This window comes from Electrona antarctica, assembly GCF_951216825.1.
Source record: "Electrona antarctica genome assembly, chromosome: 13".
In the NCBI taxonomy this organism is placed as follows: Eukaryota; Metazoa; Chordata; class Actinopteri; order Myctophiformes; family Myctophidae; genus Electrona; species Electrona antarctica.
In genome coordinates, this window is record NC_136794.1 from 24997392 (window position 1) to 25023366 (window position 25975).

At 41.6% G+C, this 25975-nt stretch overlaps 1 protein-coding gene across 3 annotated transcripts in view; it reads right to left on the reverse strand.

Annotated features, from left to right (window-relative positions):
• epb41l5 (erythrocyte membrane protein band 4.1 like 5) overlaps positions 1-21772 on the reverse strand; it is a 73975-nt gene extending 52203 nt beyond the window's left edge. For 2 of the 3 annotated variants that reach the window (XM_079517593.1, XM_079517591.1), the window contains exons 1-8: positions 21598-21772; positions 19303-19557; positions 7496-7600; positions 4205-4247; positions 3700-3778; positions 3139-3183; positions 2276-2328; positions 485-605 (exon numbers count right to left, since the gene is read on the reverse strand). In XM_079517593.1, the coding sequence (XP_079373719.1) occupies positions 485-605; positions 2276-2328; positions 3139-3183; positions 3700-3778; positions 4205-4247; positions 7496-7600; positions 19303-19482 (626 nt within the window). In that variant the 5' untranslated portion in view covers positions 19483-19557; positions 21598-21772. The remainder of the gene's footprint in view (positions 1-484; positions 606-2275; positions 2329-3138; positions 3184-3699; positions 3779-4204; positions 4248-7495; positions 7601-19302; positions 19558-21597) is intronic. The other variant, XM_079517592.1, reaches the window with a different exon arrangement.
• Positions 21773-25975: the final 4203 nt, after the last annotated feature.

A 25975-nucleotide genomic window follows, 5' to 3' on the forward strand; every position in this document is an offset into this window, starting at 1 on the left:
GGATTAAAGCAAAAATAACGACCAGAACATTTTGTATGGCAAAGTCCTAATGTGTGATTTGTGAAACGGTGTGAAAGGAGCGCCACACCTGCGCGCGGTTTTCTAAACAATTTACCCAATATGTAAAATGATGATGTTTTAGTGTTCCTGCAGACCTCAGTCTGTGATGTCTTCACCTGTTTGACAGTATGTAGAGCTGTCAAACAGGTGAAGACATCACAGACTGAGGTTTTAACCTTGCTAATAAGGGCTGTCACGATTACAAAATTAAGTTGATGATTAATTTGATAGCAGCAGATATGACATCACTGACACATTTATTAACGTGTTGTAAGCTTGTAGATCTGCCATTTCTGCTATTTTTTTAATGTATGGCCTATACTTATTGATAGTTTGACCACTTAAATAGGTCTGTTGAGAGCTTTTAGAAATGACTGACATCGGTCGCGGCGACGGAGAACTGTAATAAACGAACTCCGTTTACCTGCACTCTTTCCACATGTTGTATATAGCCAGCTCCATGTCCTCTGTCTGGCCAGGGATGAAGCGGAACTCGGACACCAGGTCCAGACCATGTTCTGCTGGGTCACAGTCACCCAGCTCAGCTGAACACACACACACACACACACACACACACACACACACACACAATGACAAAACATTCAGACTGACTGGGCACATGCGTGAAAACACACACGTTGTGTGTCTGTTCGAGCTCTTTGCGCCGTTGGGGGGAAATGGATAATAAACAGTGTCTATAAATATCAAGAGAGGAATTGGTGTAGTGTCAGCACTAATCATTAATTCTATTCTTGGAGGTCATACCGTATGAGAGGACCTAGACGCAAGATGGAGAGAATTCAATGTGGAAGGGAGATGAGTGGAAGTGGAACTGGGAGCGAGAGAGCGAGAGCGAGAGCGAGAGCGAGAGAGCGCACGCGAGAGAGAAAGAGCAAGAGACAGAGAGAGAGCGAGAGACACAGAGAGAGCGAGAGACACAGAGAGAGCAAGAGACAGAGAGAGAGAATGAGGGGAGATTAGGGGGCCTTCGAAGAGGACTGGGCACTAATGAGCTGGCATTTCCCCACAGTCAGCCAGTGTGTGTGTGTGTGTGTGTGTGTGTGTGTGTGTGACTGTGTTCAGTCCCATTCCACAGAAAATTGTCCCTCTTCCCTTGAAACCAATTTTTCCCCAATATGCCATAATTCCTACCGACAGAAATTCTCCAAATGTTGCATGTCTGACTACAGTACAGGAAATATCTGCTCTTAACGATGTCATAAAAAGCTTGTTAAATTTGGTTTGGAGGAGAAAGCCTTAGTTATTACTACCACAACACTGTTACACCGCTAAACGTTGCTATGGAGACAGTCCCAAATCGCTGTGGACCACTGATTTTCAAACTGGGGCCCGAAGCGGATTGGACAGTTTGAACATCTGCTATTTTTGAAGATTCTTTAAAAAATATATTTTGAATCAAATCAATCAATCATAAACATAAATCTTTTCCCTCTACCTACAAGATGGCACAACAAGTTGTGAGCTTGCAGATCTGCCATTTTCGGCGAGCGACACTGACACACAGCTAAGTGTAAATAAAATCAGGTTCAATGTTGCCGGGCATTCGGGGAACAAATACAATTCCAACCCCATAAGCTGACAGTTGGCCAATATTGTTTTGTGGTAGAATTTAGTTAGCAATGAAATATTGAATCACTCAAGGCTAGAAATAGCCCCAGAAACCTCAATATTACAAACAATAAAACTTCTTTATTTAATCGTAGATCCAAGTTGGGGAAATGGGCAAATGACATTAAAGCAAATTGCCCTTTAGTGACCCATCAGAAATTGGCCTCTGAACATTGGATATGGATTCAAATGCTTAACACCAGCGATGCAAGCGAGCGAGAAAATCTCATTAGAATACATGTTTTTCAATGAGACTGTCCTGACCCACCGCAAGCTACTATTTATTGGTAATTTGATTGGTTCAGGCCACGTAATGGCCGACGCTCCATATCAGGACAGTTTTTCACGGGATATCACCGTCGGAACGCTTGCTCCTTGCCTGTGCAGATGAGGTGTAAGACAGAGGAGGCCTTTAAATCTTACCACACCCAGTCTTTATTTTCCCTTGATGAGAGGAGTGATAATAGGACAAAGAGTTTAATAAGCCATATCAGCCCTCAGAGTGTGTGTGTGTGTGTGTGTGTGTGTGTGTGTGTGGAGGGGGTGGGGGGGTTGGGGGGGGGGGGGGTCACTGAGCAATGCTTACCCTGCAGTGAGAAGGAAGCAAGTTCCACCGCCGTCTCAAATGGACATTCTAACCTGAACACACAAAGACACAAGTCAGTCACACAAACAACGATGACAATGCAACCCAAACGTCTATGTCTCTGCATGCCCTTCTTTCTCTACCTTCACCAAAACCACAACAACACTAATTCCATTGTAGTGAAAAGTGAAGTTAATATTTCCAAAGACAAGTATGGCCTTTCCATAAACATGCAAGGCTCTTACAGTAGTGTGGGGCACTGTCTAGTGATGCAACAGATATAGTCGAGGAGTTGTGAGCTTGTAGAATGGCTATTTTCACAATGTTTGCCGCGTGGGCTGCCCCGCACTCACCCGACAGACTGTATCAAATATGAATGACGGACTATCGTAAACGATACAGAGACACATCCCCAACAATATCGCAGAGACGGTTTGTTTATTTTTGGACCACAATTTGTACGCTCTCAGAGTTATAGACCCGTACAGGGCCATTTGGAAACCGCTCGAGGACACTTTGAGAGTATTTCCAGTGAGCCAACATACACAATAGCAGCACACTGACTCTGTTTGACCAGAATGGAAAAGAGCCTTCATTGGTATCATCGGTAACACCTGTGAAGGAAGTAGGGAAGGGGCCCCAAGTTCTTTCCGAAATGGCGTGTGTGCATAGAGTCCATTTGGTATTATAAATGTCTTAAAAGTCATTAAATTGTAACTTTAGAAATGTGCATGTATATAGCATGTTGGTTTGTTTACTGTTGAGTGAGAAAACAATGTTGCACATTAAGCTCATCATATGGGGACGCTCCAAAACAATCTGGGGACCCCCCTGGGGGTCCTGAACTGATCTACAGTACTTACTTGCCGCTGAGAAGGTCTTGCTTTAGCTGTAACACGAACAGGTATCTGCCACAAGAGAATGGCTAGGTTAAGATACATGCAAGCAATGACACATTAACATAATCAACTGAAATATAATGGATGGAAGAAAAAAAAGAGAAAATGCTCTGTTCCAATACTGTATGTTTTCTAAGCCAAAGCACCTCATAGCATTTATTTGTTTACGTTTCCTTTTCTTTACTTCAAGCGGAAAACCAAATAAAAACAGGACTTTCTTCAAGGGTTATGAGATGACCTATTGTCCTAGATCCCACGTCAACAACAGAAAAGATATATATAATAATGCCTTAACGCCACCAATCACTCTTAGGTTTTTGAACAGTGTGTTTGAATTGAACATAATTGCTATTGATACTGGCATGCATGTGACACTGCAGTAGGGCAATAAGTTAATACAATAGGAGGTTTCTGCCCAACAGGGACACTATGCATACATGCTTGAGTGTAGTCGAGCATGCGCTCAGGACTGTGTGTGTGTGTGTGTGTGTGTGTGTGTGTGTGTGTGTGTGTGTGTGTGCCTACCTGGTGAGCTCCTCGTGTAGGTTGTTGGGTTCTGAGGAATAGAACTTGACTCTCAGGTGTAGGCAGTATGGAGGGCCGACTGACAAAAACATGGATAGATTGGATAGACAACATTTGAGTTGTGTCGATACAAAACAGAAATGCACACATGGATCCTACGTGAGTATACGTAGGCGTGGGCGATATGGAAACATATAATATACATTTATTTTCAAAAAATGTTCAAGTAGTATCACAATACAATCACGATATTTTTTTTCATGTGTCACATTTTGTATATTGATCACGATATCGCCCACCCCTGCGTGAGTAACGTATGTAAGTAATGGGCAGAGGAAATAAATAGGGACGTTACGTTTACCAAAAATCACTGAATTGAATGTTGACTAAACTGGCAGACAGAACAATGACATGCAATAGAACACACTCGCTCTCACATACAGTATAGTACAGACAAGAGTACACAAGTTGAAGTTGTCTGTGTGTATGGGGCAGGTACACTTACTTTTGACTTGCTTTTTGATGCTTTTCGTGACGTCCAGCCAATGCTGAAACAAGACAAGTGTGATAACATTGATTCATGAGAATTATTTAGCAGAGATACAGTACATTCATGGACACACACACACACACACACAATTCAATTCAATTCAAAGGGCTTTATTGGCATGAGAAAACATACGTTTACATTGCCAAAGCAGAAAGCACAATACAACAATACATCAATACAATCAAAACAAAACATATGTACATTTGAACGTCAGAATCTTCAATAGATCAATTTCTATATTGTACCAAGATCACTGGATGCAGGTATAGTGCAGGAATACACACACACACACACACACACACACACACACACACACACACACACACACACACACACACACACACACACACACACACACACACACACACACACACACACACACACACACACACACACACACACACACACACACACACACACACACACACACACACACACACACACACACACACACACACACACACACACACACACACACACACTCAAATCCAAATCTACCCGATACCCTGAGCTTCTGTAAAGACGGCCAATGGGCTTGTGGAAAAGTGATTTTTCTGTGTTGTTGTAAGTAACTCCTTTGGAAGCTCAGGCTCTGTGAGGCATGAACAATGTCAAGGAGAGTGACTGTGTGTGTGTGTGTGTGTGTGTGTGTGTGTGTGTGTGTGTGTGTGTGTGTGTGTGTGTGTGTGTGTGTGTGTGTGTGTGTGCGTGCGCGCGAGCGTGCATGTGTGTGTGTGCATGCGTGTGTGTGTGTACGGCAGGGCTGTCGCAGAATTCTGACTCTCTCCCCCACATTCCTTACTGCAGCCCTCCCCTCCCTCTTGTGGCCTCTCCTCCCCTGCTTTACTTGCCATGTCCCTCCATCTATATACCTGCCTCCGTCTCACTCTCGTGTGAGAATGAAGCTAAATAAAATCTCAGGACAGAAAATGTCATGACGATGTTGAAGCCATTATCGATGGTGTTGGTTGTTCTACATACTGGAAAGAAGAAAGAAATCACAGATTGAGGCTTTAACCTTTTTGCTTTCTTGACTTTCATGACATGATTTCTGAGACCATTCCCGTTTCATGGAGGATGCATCTGAACATGTATTCTACTGCTAATTTGACCACTTCAAATACTCTTTAATCTTAAAATAACTAATAGCCAAAAATAGCCAATCTATAAGCTCACAACACACCGTGAGCTTGTAGATCTGCTATTTTCGGTGCACGACATTGCTTTCACAGAAGACCGGCTGACTTCTATGGAATCCAAATGACTCAAATCGTTGTGGCGACTGAGAACTTGAATCCATGCATTCGCCCCCTCTTTCACTAGCCAGTAGCCACAACACTCACACTCTCACCCTCTCCAAACAACTTCTTCAGTCACTCCCTCATTTCTCTGTCTCTGTCTCTCCCTCTCCCCCCCCCCCCTCTCATATCAGTCTAGCTCTCCCCCCCCCCCCCTCTCTCTCTCTCATCAGTCTAGCTCTCCTCCCTCCCTCCCTCCTTCCACGGCCCTCACAGACTATCAGTATGATCTCACTGGGACGATGGGCGGACACACAACTTGAAAGCGCTTTGCCTTCCATAGCGTGGAGGCTGACTCCCGGAGCCTACAATAGTCCCATGAGCAATCCCTTTTAGGCTGTGAACTGCAAGGTAAAAAAAATCTCTGGCTAAAAATCTCCCATCAAGGAGCTGAATGGTGGAGAGGTTTCAAGTCTAAAGCCAAGGCTAGAGAGTGTGAGAGTTTATAACATGTTTAAAACATTGAAATACTGCTGTCAACTTTCAAAAGTATAAAGCGTCTCTATCTTTTATAGTCTCACAAGATAGTATTACTCAAAGTGTTAATATAACACAGCTCTGTTTACATGTTAATTGTATTGTTTTATCTTGATTGTTGTTCCACTTTTGCTTTGGCAATGTAAACATATGTTTTCTCCTTTGAATTGAATTGAATTGAATTGAATTGAGTGTGATAGAATGCACTGGTATGCCATTTGATGAGGTTGAATAACAAATGCAGCTGAGGCTGTAGCACAACAAACAAAAAATATTGGGAAATAAATAAAAGTGTTGTGTGTTGGTCAGAGTGTGTACACACATAAGTAATACATGATAGTATGATATATTATCTTGTTTGTATGTAAATGTATAATGTTTGATATATTTAAACCTAATTTATATTTTGTCGTATCTGCCATTTTCACTGTGCAGTACACTGGTGTACAAGGTCCTAGGCTATTTTTAAGACCGTTTGCTTATAATGATATGCGCCAGGGTCAATGTGGTTAATATTTCCCTCTGGTCTTTATACGTTTGCTTTGCGAACACAACCTTGCCCCACACTCTGCCATGACTCTTCAAACCAGTTTTAATTTTGTCGACTACCTTTTTCCACTGAGGAAAACTAAGCAAAATCCCTACTACTAATTGACAAAAGCCATTACGGAGTTCGGAGGAGCTCTTCGCCAGGGTCTCATCGCGCACACACTTGCTCCAAATAATTTCACATTTTTCACAAATATTATTTAAAATCTAAATAAAAGCTAAGCTATGACGACTAAAACTAAGACTAAACTAGACTACAATGTTGGGAGGACTAGTGGAAAAGTGATCCACTTTATGACGCTTGTGAAGGTTCCCACTTCAATCCCAGGCTCCCCCAGAGTTAACCGCGCATTCGATATAATTCACGCCAGCATTTTCCCCTGTTCAACTCTGATTTTGAAGAACCAAAAATCTGCGACCGGATGTTATGCTGTCTAACTAGTGTGTGTGTGTTGTCGCATATCACTTCTGGTCTCCCGCTTGACGATCAGAAAGAACTACCGCGGCGATCACAGCGTTGGCTATGTGCCTGGAATAAAGCTTGTTTTGCGATTGAAAGAAACAGATAGAACGGGTGTGGGTGGGTGTGGAGCGCTCCAGTCTTGTTGACAACACCAGCTAGCAACGCAATGCTAACGTGAGTAGCATCACGACTTGATCAATCAAAAGCACTAAAAAAGACCAATTGCCGAAGATCTCCGGCAATGGCGTTAAATGCGTTAGCGCCAGGTTTCGAGCTTGTGGACCTGCTACTTTTGTGTAACGCTGTAGTATGATCAAGTAGGGCGTTGATTTAAGAAAAAAATTTAAAACACAAAAATAACCCCACAAAAAGTTAGAATATGAAGATAAGAGGTTTCTCCCGACAACGACGACATGCCTGGAGGTACAACTTGGCGTGCCTATATGGTGAATTCCTTACCGGCACTTGTGCAGAGTCCATGAAGCGCAGTCCAAAGTAGTCCTTCTCCACGATGTCCAGGTGGTACATGATCTGCTCGAACAGCTCCTCACCTTTGGCCTTTTTCTGAGCGGATACAAAAAAACCAAAATGTTTGTTTTAACATTTTTAATAGAGCAGTAGTTCTCAAAATTTGGAACCCCTGGGGTTTTAAAGATGCATTTGTCGACAGTGTGCAAAGTACATCCATCCAGTTTTCTTGTCTGAACTGAGCGGTGCAACAACACTTTTATTGTTAGTGTGTGTGTGTGTGTGTGTGTGTTCCCAATCAGGAGGCACACACAGCCACTCTGCCCAACAGCGCCGCCGCCACCCCAGGTCACCCAGCAGTGCTGCTGTACTCAAACGGATGGACATATATTATGTTAGTTGGAGCGGTTAGGCACCGCTTAAAAAGTCACAAAAGGTATCATCCATTCATTGTCAATGGGAATTTAATGTTTGTGTAAGACAAAACTCTACACACTATAGCTGAATATAGGAGGGGCTAAATACCATAGAAAAACAAATGGAAAAAAAAGAAAAAAGAAAAGAAAACCCTGCCCCCAAGGCCTCCAGGAACCACCAGAATCAAAGATTTGAGGAAAAAAAACAAAAAGAAAAAACACTAAAAATATATATATTACGATTTGCACAACATTCCGTATAAGAGGCTTGGTCAAACCAGATACAACGCGGAGGATTTGGACATCTAGACTCCGCAGTGGTGGGGCGGGTACACCTGAACATCTCAACAATATTCTAGAATCTAGATCTCCACAGAACGGCAAATCGTTTTGATTGAAAATCTCATGAATTGTTTAATGTAGGGGGGGTAGAAAGGGGGAGTGGCAAGTGATTAGAGTTTCGTTTCATTTGTTTAGGGGGGTAACTGTAACGGTACGTATCCTCTCCGTCTAGTGGAAACATCATGTTTAGGGTGTAACTGTAACGGTACGTATCCTCTCCGTCTAGTGGAAACCTCATGTTTAGGGTGTAACTGTAACGGTACGTATCCTCTCCGTCTAGTGGAAACATCATGTTTAGGGTGTAACTGTAACGGTACGTATCCTCTCCGTCTAGTGGAAACCTCATGTTTAGGGTGTAACTGTAACGGTACGTATCCTCTCCGTCTAGTGGAAACATCATGTTTAGGGTGTAACTGTAACGGTACGTATCCTCTCTGTCTAGTGGAAACCTCATGTTTAGGGTGTAACTGTAAGTTAGTGGAAACCTCATGTTTAGGGTGTAACTGTAACGGTACGTATCCTCTGTCAGGTGGAAACCTAATGTTTATTGTTTAGGGTGTAAATGTAACGGTACGTATCCTCTCCGTCTAGTGGAAACCTAATGTTTAGGGGGTAAATGTAACGGTACGCATCATCTCTGTCTAGTGGAAACCTCACGTTTAGGGGGTAAATGTAACGGTACGTATCCTCTGTCGGGTGGAAACCTCATGTTTAGGGTGTAACTGTAACGGTACGTTAGTGGATGTTTAGGGGGTAACTGTAACGGTACGTATCCTCTCTGTCGGGTGGAAACCTAATGTTCAAACTTTTACTTTTCAGGATTCAAATACAAAGAATAAAACAATGCAAAGTAGCAGATCTACAAGCTTGCAGATCTGCTACTTTTGATGCCGGCTTTGTGTGACGCTGTGGAATGATCAAATTAATTTACGACAAAACAAAACAAGTTAAAATATGTAGTTAGCAGGTTGACAGGAGGAGAAAGTCTTGAAGTGATTCAAGTTTGACAGGGCGTTTCCTCTGTGGGGGAAACTGCTGTACCAGTCTCCGCTTGGATCACTCTCTCTCTCTCTCTCTCTCTCTCATCCAAAAGGCCCCAGCGCCAAGCACAGCGGCAGGGGGTTGCCGTGGTAACAGGGGTTGAAGTGCCCCAGACAACGGCAGCAGCCGAGCGCAGAGAGAAGTCTAGTGGTGGCTGTCCGGGTCACGTGACCATCTGTCTGGTCATGTGACCATCTGGCACTACACGGCAGGACAAGTGGTTAACTAAGATCTAATGCTGCCTTCTTCCTTCCTCAGTCTCTACAGATGTCTTTACTACACCTCCTTGTCTTTGCAAAGCATCACCACAATGGGACACAATTACAAACATATGCAAATTGAAATATATATAATTTGTTGCTGTCGGGAGAAAACCACCTAACTCCATTTTTGAGTTTTTTTGTATTTGTTTGTATAAATCAGTGCTATTGAACACCTTTTACGTCTGTGTCCACCACCTCTCATGCAAGTAATTGACCATACTGTATATATAAGTCACAATACCTTTTATTGTAATATTAATAATAATAAATAATAATAATAATAATAATCATCATAATAATCATCATAATAATCATAAAAAATACAATTTCATGAACATTTGAGGGACAGACCAGACCAGACCAACCGACGGACCGAAAAAAGTAAATTGATAAAGTGGTTAAAATTATTGTGACACTATATAACTTTTTTGAGGACCCCCCTGGGTTCTACACACAAACACTTCCCTGCTGACTGCTCCTCCACCTAAACTCTACAGAGGGCAACAGTGATAGATGAGTGGATGGTACACACACACACACACACACACACACACACACACACGGGTAGCAGGCCCCATGCTAGTTGGCGTAGCTGACAAAGCATCCTACAGCCCTACAGTAGCCTGGGAGGGAGCATACAAAGGGGTCATTGTGTGTGTGTGTGTGTGTGTGTGTGTGTGTGTGTGTGTGTGTGTGTGTGTGTGTGTGTGTGTGTGTGTGTGTGTGTGTGTGTGTTGCCTGTAGCATTATTCACCAGAGGGTTTGCAGCCTCTTTGACACTAAGACAACCTGCTCCGTCTGTCTTAGTGTTACTCAGGCTACATTTTCAGGTAATCTGTTGGTCGTTTTAGCTGAGAGAGTTGGTTACTGTACTGTACTGTACCATAGAATAAAGTCTGCACTCGCTAGTTCTACTGTACCATATGTTGTCTTGTAACACATTGGTTCTCAAACCATTCTAACCGTGACCCCCCCTAAAAAATAGTCATATTTGAACTGGGGACCCGGCCCCACCCCAATAAGCACTTAGAATCGTAGGATTCACGTTTTGTTTGACTCGTTTCCACAGAGATTTTAACCTCTTTCTGAGGTAATATTTGACAACTTGGTAATATTTTGGCTAGTATGTTGAGGACCTTAGACGCAGTAATGGACTTATTTTATTAAGTTGATTTATTTTCATTGTAGAGGTATTAACCCATTTAGGACGGGAACCCCTTTTGGTGTTTTTAGTACCCTTTCAAGACAGGAACCCATTTTTGGGTTCTTGTTACTATACAGGATAGTAACATAACATTTTTGTAATTTTTGTAAGTCAGGATTCAGAATGCCTTTTTAGAATCGGCCTCAGTCCTAAAATGGGTTAAAAGCCTTTAAATTGTCACTTTACGATTGTAATACACTTGCACTGTATGTTGGTTTGTTTACTGTCGAGTGAGAGAACTCAGAAAACTCATTTGTTTAATGGTCCACATAAAAACAAATTATCTTGGGGGACCCTCCCAAAAGCACCCCCCTTGTTCTTACGACTCCCGACCCAACCCACAGGTTGAGAACAGATACTGTCCAACCTGCCGGTTTGGTAGGACAGGGAGCCTGTTCAACAGGGAGTGGGAGACCGAGCGAGGGCCAGTCAAAACGTCTACGCAGGACACAGCGGCACTCCAGTAGTTCTCAAACTTTTTTGTGCCAAGGACCCCCAAATTGATATTTGGCTGACCGTGGACTCACATCTGAAAATGTTTTTCAAACAAAATTATATTTGTCAGATATTTTCAAAAATAGCAGATGTACAAGCTTGCAGCACGACACAAAGTGACGCGCTCTGTTGACCTGCCACTTTTTGCATTTTTATTTAATATTTGAAAACCCTTTGAGAATCACAAAGAGAAGAGTCTTGTTCTTGTGATTCAGCAAAACGGATGACAAGGTGATTCATACAACAACAAGGCTTTGGGTTGAATGAACCATCTCAGTTATTCATCATCAGATACGAGGCTCATTCTGTGGCCACAACTCCTGGATGACTCCCTTTTTATGCTCCCATACTCCCAAGACAGACGGATATTTTAGAAGTGAATCACAAGGCTGTGCACGTGTGTGTGTGTGTGTGTGTGTGTGTGTGTGTGTGTGTGTGTGTGTGTGTGTGTGTGTGTGTGTGTGTGTGCATTAGCATGGCTACAGACTCACTGAGGTCTCCCTAGGAACCAACCTTGGGTGGTCACACACACGCACACACAAGCCCAGTAAAACATGTCAAGGAGCTTCATTCAGTTCCATTTTCTAGTCCAATTATTTACAACCACTTGAACATCTTTCACAAGACGCTGCCATTATGGAGCCTTAAATAGTGGAACGTTAGGGCTATTTAACCCCAATGTACAATCTACAACCCTCTGCTTTTTTATGGGGGTCGGCAGCCAAATATTATACATATCATTTCGGAGGTCCTTGACATGAAATAGTTTGAGCACCACTGATATACATAGCAACATAAGGTTTTCCGAAAACTGTTAAGATTTAACAATCGCTCTGTCTGTACTCAACAGTTCAGAGTCAGAGACAAGATGGGGGTGGGAATGACACACACCTTAGGTTCCTCCCAAAGACTTAGCCTATCTATATGTGTTGATATGATAAGTGTGTTGGAGACAGAGATAGTAGAAGCATGAGGCTTTAAAAGCCTAAAGCCATGCAGTGAATCCCAGAACACCTCATCATCTCTTTGTGCTTCAGAGGTCCTAGGTCTGCCACTGGGTTCATGCTTTGCTCTAGTCCAGCGGTTCCCAAACGTTTTTGACCATGCTCCCCCTATTATCTCCTGACCTAGCTGACGCATCCCCCAACGCCCGCCCAGTCAGTCTATATATATATAGTTTACCGGTATTTATTGTGCATTATTGCACATAGCCAAAATGCATAGATAATATTAGGCCTGCCATTCCTTTCAGTTTAATTTTAGCGCACGCACACACACACACACACACACACACACACACACACACACACACACACACACACACACACACACACACACACACACACACACACACACACACACACACACACACACACACACACACACACACACACACACACACACACACACACACACACACACACACACACACACACACACACACACACACACGAGGTCTCCAAGACCAACGTGCAGACAAAAACAACAAGGCATCTAATTAGTTGTAATAATTTGTACTAATTAGGCACCGCTTCCCTAATCGCTGTTTTTAGTTTGCATTGCTGGCGTGAAACACGGTACATTTGACTGCTATCTGGATTTTGATTAAATTATTAATCAAAAATAGCTGCAAGCTCACAATGTATCCATGTTTTTTCTACACGTTGTGAGCTTGTGCATTGGCTATATTGTCACTAAGCGAGACAGTCCGTTGTCCAAATGAGGTAATGTCACCTGATTTCCTCTCCATTCGTTTCTTGGCTGTGGCAGAGATAGCCGACGTAAACCTACATGTAATCATTACTAAAAGAAGAGCATTCAAAACACAGAGCAACAATACCAAGTCAGAGGTTGGTCTCTCTGCTGTCTTACTGAAGACATCATTAGGCTACGTGGGTGGGTTTCACGGTGGAATGACAGGTTGTAAAACAACAAAAAACGCTCTCCAGTAAGTAAGGTCAGGGGCCAAGTGAAGGCCAGACATTAAAATATATAAACTTACGTAACCAAAAGATACGACATGCTAATAAAAATATATATATAAAAAAATAAACACACATTTATGCATCTATACAAAGCATTTTCAGTGAGCTGGAAGAAGGCAGTGTAAAAACACCACAGACCTCAAGGCGGCCAGTATGCATACATCAATTAACACCATGGGCATAATGGGACACAATAAATTCACCGCCACAGCGAGAAGAGCCTAGTGAAAACAAGCCTATAAATTCCAGTGATAATGTCTACCGCTGCTATAAACGGAACCTTAAACATGTTTGATGGCTGCCTGTCCCCAGCCGCCCCCTCCCCCCCACCCCCCCAAAGACAAAAGCTCTTTTTAGGTAAACGGCGAGCATGACTAAAGTGAAAGAGAGCAAGTGAAGGGAGTGAGACGGAGAGGGAGAAGTCAGAGCTGATAACATTCCAATGGAAGGAGTACTGAGTAACAACAAACAACCCAGGTCTATCTGGAGGTGCAGCAGGCTCAATGCTGAGCAGTGATCAGTGTTGTTTTCACTAACTAAAACTAAGCTATGATGACTAAAACTATGACTAAATATATTGACGATGACTTCGACAAATAGAAACTAGACTAAAATGTTAGGGAGTGACTAGTGGAGAAGAGATTCAGTAGAACTAAAAGACAAGTCATTTTATGTTCTGAAAATAGCGAACAAATGGAACCAAATGGACCCGTACGGGGCCATTTGGAACCCAATCAAGGACACTTTGAGACCCACTGGTGTAGGCAGTGTTTCAGGGTGAGCCAACACTGTGTCATGCACACTCAGCATCCTGACTCTGTTTGACCAGAATGGAACAGAGCCTCATTAGTATCATCGGTAAGGTAGGGAAGGGGCCCAAGTTCTTTCCAAAATGGCATGTATGCATAGAGCCAATCGATATGTATTTGGTCATGGACCACAATAAAAATGGTTTGTGCCAGCCTGCCAGGGACCGCCAGAAGAGAATATGTGTATTAAAACGTTTCCAGTCTGACACATCTTACGGCCTCAAAGACTGGAGACAAACTGAATTGTATGCTTCTTGGGCGTTTAATTATTATTTAGACATACAGTACTCTACTGTAATCTAGAAAATAAACCTTTTTCTGTAGATACCCCCTAGGGTACAGCATCAGCCATCCACGAACATGTTCATACCCCCCCGTATAATCCATATATGAATGCGGGGACCGTCAATTTACCTTCTAGCATTGCTTCGGTTGCTATGGAGCTCCTCCGTCCCCACCAACTATGGGATTTTTTACATCCAGCTCCATTTAAATCCATTAACACAACCAGCGCCGGGATTCCTTCAAAATAGAAGCTCTGGGGTGCCGGGAAGACATGGCCGCTTTTACTCTGTAAAGCCCCTCCCCCCCCCCAGAATATTCTTCTCTCGTTTGATATCATTGAAGATGCGCTAGGACGTGATTGCAACCCGTCGCTTGGACGTCAGATGGACTGAACCAGTTAAAAGCACAATTTTCAAAGCCCTGTATCTATAATGCTTCGAGCGCTGTCCCTGGTTAGCCGACGTGCATCCCTGAATCGTAAATCATTTGTGACTTTGTCTTGCATCGCTCCGGACATGTAACCGTTTCTGGCGAGAGCTAAGGGGTATGCGCTCACTGATAACCCGGAAATGAAACAGCGGGTCAATAGCGGGCAATCATCGATTTTGCAAAAACAAAATAAAGTTTTTTTATTTGTTGATATACTGTCAGGTGGTGGAAACCTCATATGTCCAAAACTGTTACGTTTCAGGATTCAAATTCAGAGGCAGCAAATGTATAAGCTCAGAACACGTGCGTTTCGTGCTTGCGGATCTGCTACTTTTGAGGCTTTTGTGTGACGCTGTAGTATGATCACGTACGGTGTTAATTTATGAACACAAAAGAGTTAAAATATGGCGATAGTATGGATTAAAGCAAAATACATTTGATTTGTGAAACCTCCCCCACACTAGCTCTGTTTCTTAAACAATGAACACAATATTATGTAAAATGTTGATGTTTTTACTAGTCATCATGCTGTTACATACTGCCAACCAGGTGAAGAAATCACTGACTGAGGCTTTTATGACATATCCAAGATCATTAGGGTTTTACGGAAGATGCTTATCTGAACATATTGCTAGTTTGACCACTTCAAATGCAATCTTTCAAACATAATAACCGAAAGTAGCTTCGTCTGCGACGCATCAAGAGCTTGTACAATAGATAGGCTATTCTCGCTGCGCAGCATGCGTCCATAGAGGTTTCTTCCTCAAAGAATGTTAGATTTAGAACAAGAGAATGGTAAAATACCAGCAGCAAACTGGCTCACTGGAATGAGGCACGTTTGACAGCCGGAATGCCAGTTGAATTCCAAAACCAGCCATATCTTTGATAGACACACACACACAATACTATGTAAAGGTGGGGCGATTATTTTCTAGTAGAGAGAGAGAGAGAGAGAGAGAGAGAGAGAGAGAGAGAGAGGCACAACAGATACATACTGTAGTACCCAGCGGTACCTATACATACATAGACATACGAGTCCTTGGGTGGGATTCCAGGGGTCCCCCAGCAAAAATAGTTAATGTACTGTAGAATCACCATCATTTTAACCACTTCATCCAGCTATATGTTACTTATATCATGTGCACATCTGCTAATATTGAAAAATTGTGAAAAAAAAGAAAAGAAAAAATACGCAAATCTTTTCTTCTGGGGAAGCCTGGCACAAAACATTTCCAGATGGGGGTCCACGGCCAGCCAGCCACCAAATATCAGTCTGGGGGTCCTTGACATGAAAAGGTTTCAGAACCAGTGACATACACAGACAATAGATATGCTGTACTTAAGTGAGGAAAGACCAAGCACAGGAGATAAAGGGGAAAAACAACATGAAAGGAGGAAGAGGGGGACGGGTGTAACCATGACGACGCTCTGTTGACTGGACAGTGTGACAGTCAGGTCACGTGACGGTCACAGTCATGTGATCAGGTGGCATTCGCAGAGGATCATGGAATTACGGCTGATCAACAGCACTCGTACACACACACACACACACACACCCCCTGACTGTCTTTATCACCTGAATTATCGTATCCCTCAGCTGCCAGATTCATACCATACCATCTTTATGTATATAGCACATTTAAATAACAACAAAGTTGTACCAAAGTGCTTTACAATAAAATAATAAAAATCACAACTTCATTTAAAAACAAACAACATACACAGTGTCACTTTCAACATCAAAAACAGCTCATACTATGCTTGGAAATGCCAAAGAATTAAAAACCTGAAGGGTGGGGGCTTGTCTTATGTGCAGAGGCAGCTCATTCCAAAGCTTGGGAGCTGCCACTGCAAAAGCCCGGTTCCCTCTGAGCTTCAGCCTGGTTTTAGGAACCACCAGGAGAAGCTGGTCAGAGGACGTAAGGGTCCTTGTGGGAACATAAGGTAGGTATATATTATATATATATATATATATATATATACACATACATATACACACACTGAATATCATCATGCTGCCGCCTGCCGGCACGGTGTCCACACTCGCATTCCGCAAAGACTTTGCCATGTAGGTTTGGGCATGAATGCCCAAACAAGATTGCCGCCATGCACTCAAAATTTGGTGCACGTCGTTCTTCACACATGACATCAAAATCAAATATGCAGGGCTTAGGTTACACACAGTGAACTGGTACAACTACATATGTGGGTATTTTTTAATAGCCAAATGCCAAAGTATAACATAATGGTTAAAGTTTTTAAAATATAAAATAAAAAATCACACCCGTGTGAACTGAGTGGTGTAAGGTTTTATATAGCATGATCAGCTGTGGTCTGACGTAATGTCTGACGTTAAAGATCTTTGGCTAGGTAGACTCGTCTTCTGATGTGATGATTTGTGACCATGAAGTTGATTCAGCTGGAGTTTTTGTCCGATGTGAGGTATTATATAAGGTAAGGTATTATATAGCCTGATCAGCTCTGATCTGACGTAATGAAATCACACCTGGATGTGATTTCACAACTGGCTTTTTTTGTGCAGAGAAAATGAGCATGGTTGCTACGGTCATCCAGTTCACCCGGGTGTGATTTAATTACGTCAGAAATTATTTTTAACATAGCAACCATGCTCATTTTTTTCTGCACACAAAAGCCAGTTGTAGGAGTGGTTTACACCACTCAAAAAACACTTTAAGTGAGGGGCGCCGACTGTAGCTTTATATCTGTATCTTTATATCGGCCACATGGCGTCTTACGTCATCAATTAGTGCCCTAAACAGCCCTAAATAGCCACGTCCATAGACTTGGCTGGCTATTAAGTGCTCTCTAAAGTGATCTAAACTAACATTGTTAGACTTGGTTGGCAAACGATTTACATCATAAGTGCTCTAAAAAAAAACATGCTGCCATATGACAAAATCTTCAAAAGCCATGCATTGAAAGGGCTAGCGCCCCTACAGATGCTCTAAGTCTAATGGGTTAAGCCCAACTGACGGGAACCAGCAGACAGTCAGGAGAAAAATGTAGCCTAAACTGTAATAAACAGCTACAAACATTACAACTCAGTGGATGGTTGCCACGTTGCGACATTGTTAGCCCACCCGCGCCTAGTCTTGGAATCCTTGATATACAAACGTTGATAGGTCAGGACAAGAGGTTACATTCCCAAACCTCTCCAGCCATTTCCACTAATTTAGTACCAAACCAGATGGAATCCGAGTCGGAGATCTAAAAAAAACAATGGTTCATTCTTAAACAGACGGCCTGTAATGTAGACCAGTGATTATCTAATAAGTGGGGTCCGAGTACCCCCAGGGGTTGTTGGGGGGTTGGGTTCCCCCTGGAAAAGTAGTTAATGTAGCATCACAAACATTTTAACAACTTTATCCATGTATACGGTAGCTATTCAAAAATAGCAGATCTACAAACTCACAGCATGTCATTTTGTGCCACGCTGTGAGGTTGTAGCTGCATCTGCTTTTTTTTTATTTTTGGGAGAAATGTCGAAAATGTTTGGAAACTTTTTAATCCCTTTGAATTTCTTTTAACACAAACCATCTCTTCTGGGGGTCCCTGGCACAAAACCCCCCAAACCCACCCCTTGGCACGGAAAACTTTGAGAGCGACAGATTCAGCCAACAGCAGAATCTGTACATACATGTTGTTGTTAGTAGGAACAAACAGAAGCAGCCTGGAGGAAGTAGACTAAGAAAGGGAAGGACCAAAAAGAGTTTCTGCTTCTACACAAAGGCACCCCCTGCCCCCAGGCAAAAACGCATTAACGAATGGGTTTCCAGATTTGGATAACTACTGACAAACCAGCTCCCACCAATGCCCCACTTGTATTGAGCCACAGCGTACTCCGACACATCATAACTTGAATCAACCAGAAAATAAAAAATAAATCACACCCATGTGAAGTGAGGGGAACTCATCATACATCTGTTCACATTCAGTGCTCAGCCCATCAAATCATCACAAATGTCATTCCGGCAAATCACTTTTGGCGTCTTCACTTTCCTGCCCTCACTTTTATCTTCAATATGTACTTTGCCCAGCCAATCAAATCATTGCTATGGGGTGATCAGCCAATCACAAGCCAGTGTTCACACAAACCCGGAAAGCTGGGCATAGGAGGGACTAGCAGCCCTCAAAAAATAAATCACACATCAGTCCGTACTCAAAACGGACATACATACCCAGACGCCGTTCATTGGAGCGGTTAGCCACCACTCAAAAACCAAGATGTCCCTCTCATTTTCTTTGTTTGGTTTTGCTGGGAATACGTAGCCTGACACTCAGTCTGAATTTTTATTTTGCTTCACTTCATTATTCAGACTGAAAGCCCTCCCCACGGCAGCGGTTTCTGGAATGGCCGTTGTCAAAGCGGCAGTCTTCCGCGATTGGTTCATATCAATCAATCAGAATAGTAGGAAAGCAGATGACATCGTTGTCAATCATGTGGATATGGCCAGAGCCATAGACTATAGACAGAGTTACGCAAACTCCGTCTCCTTTTGGACTCTTACCGGCAGGTCCACGCTGACGTCCGTGCCGTCCAGCAGGGACACACGGCAGGTGATGACGGAGAGGGCGTCGCCGGCGGCGGGGATGTGGGTCACGGCTCGCTGGGCCTCACGCAGGCGCGCCTTCTCCGCATGCTTCCTGATGGAGCGCCGTCCCAGCGTCCTGCGCAGGAAACTCAGCATGGTGGAGGAGGAGGAGGCGCTGGAGGAACGAGGGACAAGGGGGAAGGTGGTGGGGGTCAGGTCACGCTACTGTACCTGAGAGAGAGAGAAAGCAGGTGTGAAAATACATAGAGTAGGTTTGTGTGTGTGCAAATATGCTCACATATCTAGCATATAATGTCCATCCGTCTGTCTGAATGAATGTCTGTACGAAACACTGTCACTACTCCTCGCTGCCTGCAGCTATGCCTCTCCACACAGACAGACATTGTTCATTACATTATGGAGGTCTTAACAAAGCCCTTTTTTCAATTAAACATATTTATCACTGTTAATTCAATTTATTACTGAATTAATTTAACTTCTAATGGGAAGATCGATAATATATTTAATAGATCAATAATATGACCTATTAAATCACATTACCCACGCTGTACATCATTCATAATTTGGTGTGCATACATTTGAACAGGTAAGGACTAGTGTATGTCACTTTGTGCCATGCAGCCCATGCTATGAGCTTGTAGATCGGTTTGGCGTGTTATCCTTTTAGATATGTTACTGCACAATGCTGCTGTTCACGTGTGAGTGTGACCAATCAATATTGTCCCTCGTGAAGAAACATATCAATGAAAATCGAAAGTGTGTGTGTGTGGTGCTGTGACTGTGTGTCTGTGTGTCTGTGTGTGTGTGACCGTGCATGCGTGCGAGAGACACACACGCATGGAGAGGCATGGTGGAGTAAATGAAACTACAAACTAGCAAGATGATGTGTGAATGAATGTATAGGAGATTCATTTATGTGTTAGAAAATAACTGTAGTATTAAGTGCAACAAGTTTAACTCTAACATCTACAGTCAACCTCACCTCACACTTTTTATTTTAAATTGTTTATTTTTCAATGTTGGGTGAAATTAAACTTAAAGCAAAATAAGCCAAGCAAAGAAAGGTTCCAATGTTGGGGAAAATAAACAGTTATAACTTTATAGTACCATTATTACGCCTCACTAACAGGTTCACCTAGCTTATGTACCCTCCTGCCTTCATTACAATGTATCTAGCATTCCATCCATTCTTGTGTAATACTACAGTCTAGGGGGCTGTTAGCAAGCGACAAACGCTGCCATATGTTGGATTTATAGGCTGTTAATACATCGCTTTAGATGTATACTGCTTCGTGAACAATAGCCAATAACGTTTACAACCCGTATGAAACTTAGCTTTTAGTATAGGATAAGGGGGTGAAGAATTAAAACGTATGTAATATAGACGTTGTTAAGTTGTTACAGAATAGAACTGGATGGTTGAGCAGCAGCAGCGCAGTAAAAAGCAACAGCTTAGTTAATAAGTATGAATGCGCACGTTATGCTGCACCTGCACGGGAACGTTTCCTAGTACTACTATAGAGGTAAATTATATGTAGGTTTTGTCGTTTGTGTGTCGTGTATTGAATTGACCGTTTAACGTTTTTATTCATGGGTTTTCGACTATTGTTTGGACCCAATATGTTATACAATTGTGTCTTTAAAGTGTGATAAAACAAATGCTCCATTTAGCTTGGAGGCTAGCAGCAGCTCCTGTGATGCTGATGGGGAGCAGTGTTGCCATTCTGTGAGAGAAACAAGCAACCAGGTCTAGGAAAACAAGCCCAAAAAGTGACTACTAGATTGCATGAGTGATGAGACCTTTCAAACTTAATTACGTCATCGGCGATTTGGAAATAGCAGATCTGCTATAAAAATAAAACTATTGAAAAAAAGATGGAATAATTTTGAAACATTTTCCCTGTGCATGTGTTCAAATGGGGCTCTGCGGACAAACAAGTCTTCACATGAAAATGCTTGAGAACCACTGAGCAAGCCCAAATAAGCAACTAAACTACACTTTAGAAAACAAGCCCACAAAAGCAACTACACTTTAGAAAACAAGCCCAAATAAGCAACTACACTTCAGAAACAAGGCCAAAAAAAATAAGCAACTACCAATATTTACTGTAAACTACACAGAAGAATAATGCCAAAAAGTCGCTTATAATAAGCAGACCTGGCAACACTGCTCAGGGAACAACACTTGCTGCTCCGACCGACCGACACTTGTAGATCCACAGTAAACTCCTTATACAAAGATAAACATACCTACAAGAGACTGGCAGGGATTCACAGGGAGATTACGTCCGATTTCATCGTCCAGGTTTTTAGTAAACTATTTTGTTTTGGTTCATAGTTCCATGGTGAATTAATTCGTTGTGTTTCCTTCTCTGTCTGCGGGATAATTTTCACCTCAACTCCCAACAAAAAACTGGGAGGCAAGATGATTCCCCCCCTCCGGAAGTGACGTCAGTATAAATCGCTAGGAAAACTTCATCAGTATTTTTTAAAGGCCTGTGTAACGTAACTTTATTGCTCACACATTACTTCTAAACGTACATTCTACAAATGTCCCTCCCTTACAATAAAAACATAAATAATTATAATCATAATAATAAAGTAGAAACCACACATTTAAACAACTGGATGGTTGTTGTCAGATCTGCTAGATTAATGTAGGATAAAAAGTACTACCATTGCCTGGTGAAGATGCTAAAACGAACACAACGAATTTATGAATACATTTGCATTTGTCTTACAAAATATACATGTCTAAAATTAAGTAATTGTGTGTGTGTGTGTGTGTGTGTGTGTGTGTGTGTGTGTGTGTGTGTGTGTGTGTCTAAAATGTAACCTTTTTATTATTATCTAAACTATCTAAACTAAACAATAGTTTTCACCTTCATTTTACAACAGCACCACCCTCTGGTTAGTTTGGGTACAGCGCTGTAGCGTCCAGTAAAGGTAATTTCACACATGGGCAGGTGCATGCATCATATGTTTCTGATAAACTTGGAAATAACCAAAAGTGACAAAGACCAAACACAAAACGCCCTTTGACACAGTTGTAGCTGTGTGTGTGTGTGTGTGTGTGTGTGTGTGTGTGTGTGTGTGTCTACTGTATATCTTATGGGCAAAATCTTAAAGCAGAGGTTTCTCCAGAGCACACCCTTACAAATATTATCCAATATAGCCTACTAGGGATACCTGCCTGATCATCAACTGTATAAATATGAATTAAAACTGCCTTATTCAGGGATTGTGATAAACCAATGATAGGCTATACTATATGTGTTATAATACTGTTGTATATGTTTTTCATTATTAAAACAAACCTTGTTTGGAAGCATTCCCTCAGGTATTATCCAATGTGTTGTGTTTGGGCAGCTGTATACAATGTTAATTATCGCTGAAGTCAGAGGAAACTTTAGAGTAAATGTTAAAATGTATTAGGCTTGCAAAAGAAAAACAGGGTACGGGTAGTCGGTAGATCTTTTGGACAGCATGTTAAACTAGAAGTGTTGCCTGCAGCTCTAAGTTTAATTTAACCACAAGAAGAAATACAACCCAGACATTTTAGAAACTGATATACATAAATAGATTAGCAGACCATCAAGGTAACTTTCAAAAATATGTTTTATCATACATATTTACACCTGTTAAATAATTTGTTGGAGCCCTATATGCTATATCTAGGCCTACAAATAATCTATACATAGATTATATATCTGTTACTATTAATGAACAATTACAAACTAGATATCATTGTGTAAATAGCAGCTGTACAAACGCATGTGTCCTGGTGCGATGTTGAGAGCTTGTACATGACCTATTGTCACTATTTGTGATTTTGTGTACGCCACCATTGTACACTGAAGTATAATCCAATGTTAAAGGACCACTTCACCACTTTTCAACCTATAGCTTAATTTAATTGGTCCTCACTAATGTTCATGATAAAATCCAACAATTATTTTCTACTCTGTGGCCTGTGCCTCATATGAGGGCTGTGGGCAGTTCAAAAAAACGTCCACCAGTGCCATTGTTAGGCAGATTATATATATATATATATTTTAGATTTAGATTTGTATTCGTAAGAACGATGGCTTCCATTATCACATTGCAACTTTTCAGGAATGGGTGGATGGGTTTCTGAACTGCCCAGTGCCACAGCCCGCCTATGAGACAGACCGAGTAGAAAACAATGGTGGCATTTTATCATGAACATCAGTGGGGACCAATTATACAAAGATAGGTTGAAAAGTGGTGAAGTGGTCCTTTAAGTGGTTATAAAGACCAATACATTACATATAAATTAAAAAATATATATTCTAATTATTACATTGAGTTGATATTCAAGAAAAAATAAAATGCTTGTTTATTCAATTAACCTACATGAGCAAAGGTTAATAGACGTGAAGCACTTTGAGACACATTACATTTATAAAAGGTGATATTCTTGTTTGAATAATTTCAGCGTTTTCTCACAAGCCAAACATGATTTTTGCACGCTACTGGTAACAAAATTTGGCACAGCAAAGCTTGGCTTGTGGTTTCATTCTGCCATAACAGTGCATACAGTTTAGTAATTCCTCCAAAAAATGATTCATGTTTCTGTGATTTGCCTTTGGATGAAAGATCCACAGTGTGGCATAAAGCTAGTATCAAGCTAATGTCGGTCTCCTCACTGTATATCACTCCATTGCCAGACCTCACTTTTACAGTATGGCAAAGCAAGGTGATCTGAAGCCACATCTTCATGCTTTGACAGACAAGCTTTAATTGGTCACAATCAAGCTTATAGACATGTCCAAAGCACTGTAAAACCAAGATACCAGAAGAACAAGCAACTGAAGACAAAGGGTTTTTTTATGACACAGGTAGAGGAGATTAACCAACCAAGGGCATATACGGTAAAACATTTCTCATTATTTTTGTTTCATTATATATACACTTGCTGTTATGGATTAAGGTTCAAATAAAACACACATTTTCTCAAAATAGCATTTTTGAAATACACACCATTCGTGTCACATTAAAAAATGACAAAACCAAAATATAACAAAATGAAAAACGAAATGTTTCAACTCACAAATGATTTTCCCTTTTATTTTAAAGTTTTTTTTCATATACAACATTGTATTTACATGGTCTAGTATTATTTACACAAAATAACAAGTGGCACTGTGTAGTTAGGAGTTCTTTTCTTGTTTTTCTCGTTCCCTACGGGTGTCTTTAAAATAAAAATAAAAACGATAAATTAAAAAATAATGACTTTTTTGTTTGTTTCTCAGTAGCGCTATCTGCCACACAGTCTTCTGCAAAGTGCTGTCCTTTTCCAAACCCAGTTAGAACGGTTTCATCTTTACAAAAATACAAACTTGGCTAACCCTTCCCTCCCGTTACAGGTCATCTCCAAACCACCGCTGATCAGCACCCTAAACAGACAGACCAAGCAAGGGTCTTCAATGTGTTCCAGGCCAAGGACCCCTTAGATGAGAGAGATGAAGCAAGGACCCCCACTACATATTGTATAAAATGTAAACAATTACATTTTTTTCATAGAAAGCTTCATAGACCTGTTTGACAGCACTATCATCAGTTGTGTAAATTAATGTTTGATTACACATATCTAATATGTTGGACTCATGTTAATGTCTAGCCTATTTTAAGACATTCATTCATAAACCCTCAATACCGTGGCACTGCACTTGGGTCTGCTCTTTTCTGCCCTCTACACCAAATCTCTTTGCAGAAAATAGCTAATCTATAATCTCACAATGCGCATTGTGAGATTGTAGATCTGCTATTCTGTGAATATTCCCTCCAGAATAGGGATAAAAAGGGTTGAAATGGTTATGTAAAAAAAGAAAAAGAAATATCCTATCACACAAAGATTTGGCAGCCCCTCTGTAGTAACTGAGGAGCCCCATATGGCAGTGGTTCCCAAGCATTTTAGCTCAAGACCAAAAAAAAAAGAAATGAGATGTTTGCCCGGACTCAAACTAGTGAAAATAGCAGATCTACAAGCTCACAATGCGGCACCAAGTGGCACGTTGTGAGCTTGTAGATCAAAACAGACTGGAAGTGTCTGTGGTGTCTTTGGACTTGATTGTGTTTTATCCTTTTGTTTGTTTTGTTTTCATCAGCTAGATGCAATGGGCCTCATTCACGAAACTCAAAACGCCTACTATAGGTTTAACTATAGCCTTGATCTGAGTTAAATACAAATGTCAGATTCATGAAACTTGCACAACCTTGATGCGTGTATCGAATGATGAAGCCCACATGTTTGTACATTTAATGTGTGGCCATGTGTGAAACATTTGCATAGTTCACAATTATCCCATTAAAACCGGGAAAGCATCAGTCTAATTTTAGATTTTAACGTTGGCTATTCAAAAATCGCAGATGTACAAGCTCACAGCGCGCCACTTCATGCCGCACCGCAAGCTTGTACATCTGCAATTATTGAGTCCAAGTGTGTTCATGTTTTTATGGGTCCCCCTCAAAAATCTGGGAAAAAAAATGAGTGAGAAATACTGATTTAGAAGGCATTTGCAGAATTAGCCTAGGGTTGTGTGCAAGAAGAGGAAAGCCTGGTTACACTCTGTACTAAGACAACGGTTAACTTGCCTCACCTCTA